The 3,862-nt window shown below is 39.7% G+C and overlaps 1 protein-coding gene across 2 annotated transcripts; it reads left to right on the top strand.

The window, feature by feature from the left end:
* The first annotated feature begins 1,063 nt into the window (after positions 1-1,063).
* LOC121250481 lies at positions 1,064-3,862 on the top strand. 2 transcript variants are annotated; one of them, XM_041149614.1, is made up of 5 exons: positions 1,064-1,331; positions 1,872-2,128; positions 2,218-2,332; positions 2,451-2,565; positions 2,732-3,862. In XM_041149614.1, the coding sequence occupies exons 2-5, from the start codon at positions 2,028-2,030 to the stop codon at positions 3,613-3,615; spliced, it is 1,215 nt and encodes a 404-aa protein (XP_041005548.1). In that variant the 5' UTR covers positions 1,064-1,331; positions 1,872-2,027; the 3' UTR covers positions 3,616-3,862. The 2 variants fall into 2 exon arrangements, with proteins under 2 accessions (XP_041005548.1, XP_041005549.1); XM_041149615.1 differs by lacking the exon at positions 1,064-1,331 and having other exon boundaries at positions 1,546-2,128.

Below are 3,862 nucleotides of genomic sequence, written 5' to 3'. Positions count from 1 at the left end.
AGAGGGATTGCATATACAGTCTTATTGACGAATAAAGATAAAAAGAAAAAAAAATCATTTAAAAAAATATATTATTGTAATTTTAATTTTTTTTTAAATATAACTGTATGAGTTTGTATGAGCAATCCCCATTTGGAGAATGTATGCAGACTAATTCATACTTTAGACACAAAGTAATTATATAAAATTAAATCCATAAAATGATGTGACTTGATGTGATACATCAGATTGTAAAGTTATTTTTATTGTAAAGTAGATTTATCGGATTCTATTAAATCACATCAGTTTGTGAGTTTACTTTTGTGTAATCTCTTTGTATATGTAGCAGTTCTCTTTTAAATAATAATATAATAATGCAAATAATTGTGTCCTTTTCATTATTTTTTATAGGCTGTCCCTTTCATTATTTTGCTCAACCCCCAACCGAAACAAACACTGAAATAAATGAAAATTAATTTGAAGAATATGGATTTGGATCCAAATCTCTAATGAAGTGTCTCTAAAACATTATTGCTATTTTTAAATAGCTGCACTTTAATCTATTTTCATGATCCTGCAGCACCATTAATTCATCTTATCTCAAGAGATATCCACAAGCCGGGTAAGGTCGAGGGATCCATTTAATATCCCAAGTCCCACTCGGGAATTAGATGACACCAATTACATAATCAACTTCTAAATACTTCAGTGTCAACATAACTCGAACTCAAATTGCTTGTTTTAGCTATTTCAGGAGCACATTTCCTGAATCTCTCTAGTTACAATCGTTGTCTCCCTAATTACACTCATGCCTCCAAAAAGATCGCTTCGTTTGCTATTAAAAACTCAAGCAACTCGAATCTGATGATTCCATAAGCGACCATTCATACTTCTAGAGCATCCTTTCATGACTTTCTAGATTGTATAACTTTAAACTGAGCTAAAATTCAACACAATTCAGAAAAATCTAAGCACACTAACTACTTGCAGTTGAAGCTGAGATGGTCACCGGTTGGGATTAGTATGTAGAAATTAAAAACGCAGTGATAGCATCTGTATCAGTGAAGGACTTCTTTAAGAGGAGGAGGGCCGGAAGTGTTTCCTTTGTGGGGTAAGTAGGGTTAGATGTTGGACTGCCAAAAATTGCAGAAAGAGGTTAAGGGGCTGTATCAGTGAAGCCATTTTCAAGAGTGGACAAGACATGAGTGAGTGGGGGGGAAGACCCGTGCATTGACATGGCCGTATCAAAGACAGTGACAGTGTGCTATTAGGCCATCTTCACGCATAGTTGGGGCTGCAAAAAGTTTTCACTGTGCGTTTTATCGAAGGATCCACCTAGCCTGCAAAAAAAGGTTTCATTTTTGTTACATTGCATTGCATATATGTAATTTTTACTTTCCTTTTTTCAATGATCCATTCATTTAAAAAAATACAACATACTGCTTAATTTGCTATGGAAAGTTTTTGTAAAATGAGTCAAAAGAACAGCGGCACTGGGGGAGAGGGGGCTGTTAGCAGGGTAGGAAGGAGAGAGAGAAAAGCAAACTTCTTTTTCATTATAATAACATAGTAAAGTGAGTAAAATGCAGTTAAGGTTGGGTAAATGATGGGATGGTGCAGACTCCAGAGGGAAAAGAAGAAAATAAATAAGAAAGACAAAAGGTGATGGTTTAGGAGGGAGATTTTAGAGATGGAGTAGGCCTGTAGTACTTTTGATACCCACCTCTTTAACTCTCCTTTTCACAAGAGGTGACCCCCTTACACCTAAGAAAATATTGAACATCAAAGTGTGGTAAAGTTTCTTAATTATTGGAGAAGACAACAGAATGGTGAAAGTGCACAAGCAGCACAACTGTCCTGCCCAGCTAAACTGTCCCATTGCAACTTGGCAGATGGAAGTGCACAAGGAGCGCAGAAGTACAGTTAACCCGGCAACCCCCACGTAGAGCCCTACGCCTCCTTCCCCACCGATAAAGCGCCTTTCTTTCTCTTTGTCACTCTCTCTACCATCTCGCTGTGGTCAGACTGAGTCGCTGCTGCTATTGAGGATGCCACGGCCGGGCCCTAGACCTTATGAGTGTGTTAGGAGAGCTTGGCACAGCGACAGACACCAACCCATGAGAGGTTCTATTATTCAACAGATTTTCAGGTTCTGGGTCTTCTCTATTTCGATCAATCTCTCGCTCTTTGATGCTGTACATGTGCCTTTAACTCAGTGCCCACCACATGTTTGATTAGGGTCGTCAATGAGTCTCACAGCGCTGCAACTAAAAAGAACAAAGAATGGCAAGAGAAGCTTCCTATTGTTGTCCTGAAAGCAGAGGAAATCATGTACTCCAAAGCAAACTCCGAGGTCTATCTTCTTCATTTTGCTTCGAGATCATTTGATCTTTTCCTGTGTGCGTGCGCATGTTTAGAGATCTATATTTTGTGCTTTGTACTAATGTTGCGTGCGTACTTTCATTGCCTAGGCTGAGTATATGTGTCTTGAAACACTATGGGACAGAGTAAATGATGCCGTCAACACTATCATTCGGAAAGACGAGAACACCGAAACCGGCGAGCTATTGCCGCCATGTATAGAAGGTACTGATTTATTGTTCTACACCATTTTATTCTGGAAACAAGTTGCAATCGAAAAGAATATTAGATCAAGCTCAGTTATTTGCATTGAGAAGTAGTTCAAACTGGAATTTAATTCAGTTTGTAATTTGTATTTGCTTACTTTTATTCTTCCTCCTATGTTGTTCAGCTGCCCTTAACTTGGGTTGCATTCCTGTGAGGGCTTCGAGAAGCCAACGGCTCAGTAATCCTAGGAGTTACCTCACCCCGAGAGCACAAGAACCGGCCTCTGCACCTGCTAGAATTTTAGATAGAACTAGTTGTGAACAACGCCCATTGTCGCCATTTCACTCTGGAAATCGGTTACACCTTGCAAAAACCACCACCAGGAATCCTGCTTTTCTGATTTCAGAATCCAACAGCCAGATCAATCCAAATCCTAACCTCACTGCCCCTTGCAACCACCCTCTCTTGGTAGAGAACATTCCTGCCGGCCCTAACCCGTTGATAATGGAAAGAAACACCCTACTGAACTTGGGTACAGTGTATCCATTGTATTATGGAACTCACTATCCAACTGGAGGGTCCCAATTAGGCTCCCAGATCCCAGAAAAACCACATTCTAAGACTATATATATTGGCAAACCGATTCTTGCAGCAACGGGAGAGTCTGCTGAAAGGGGTGTCTTCCAGAACCCTTTCTCCTTTAATAATGCTAAAAATGCTTCAAATAGATTAATGCAAGGGAATGTCCTGGACACCCAAGAGAAGCCACAAGAGAGAGAATGCGATTTGTCTTTGAGGCTGGGTCTAATTTCACAGTCACGTACGGGCATTGAAAAGAGTTCAGCATGTGAAGTGGAAGATGTTGGTTCGACCTGTTCTCAAGAGGGGGGAAGGTTTGGTGATTTGTCTCCACATACAAAAAAGGAGTTCAGTTTTTTTCCAAGGAGGGTTGCTTGTGATCCCGATGACTCCACTTCAAGAAAGTGGAATACAGAGAGTGAAGGTCAGAATATGGAGACAACAAATAGGAAGCGCAAGGCACCTTCTGGTTATAATGATGGCGGGTAATTTTACTGGAAAATAGAGCTCCCATCCAAGTAGTCTACTGGTCATATTAAAAGGCAAGGTTTGTAGACAATCTTTCACTTTTGTATTGTATATGCTTTGACATCCAAGATGCCCTGAGATATGTTGTTAATTCCGTTTTCTGACCTCCAAATCTCTGTTGGTCTTATTGTAAAATTTTAGAAACAGATGGTAGGAAGTTGCAGTGGTGTAAAATGTGAATGGGAAAGAAAACCTTGGTTTGATTTAA

This window comes from Juglans microcarpa x Juglans regia, chromosome 2D (genome assembly GCF_004785595.1).
Source record: "Juglans microcarpa x Juglans regia isolate MS1-56 chromosome 2D, Jm3101_v1.0, whole genome shotgun sequence".
NCBI lineage: Eukaryota > Viridiplantae > Streptophyta > Magnoliopsida > Fagales > Juglandaceae > Juglans > Juglans microcarpa x Juglans regia.
The sequence above is the reverse complement of the archived record's forward strand: the minus strand, read 5'-3'. Positions and strand labels throughout refer to the sequence as shown.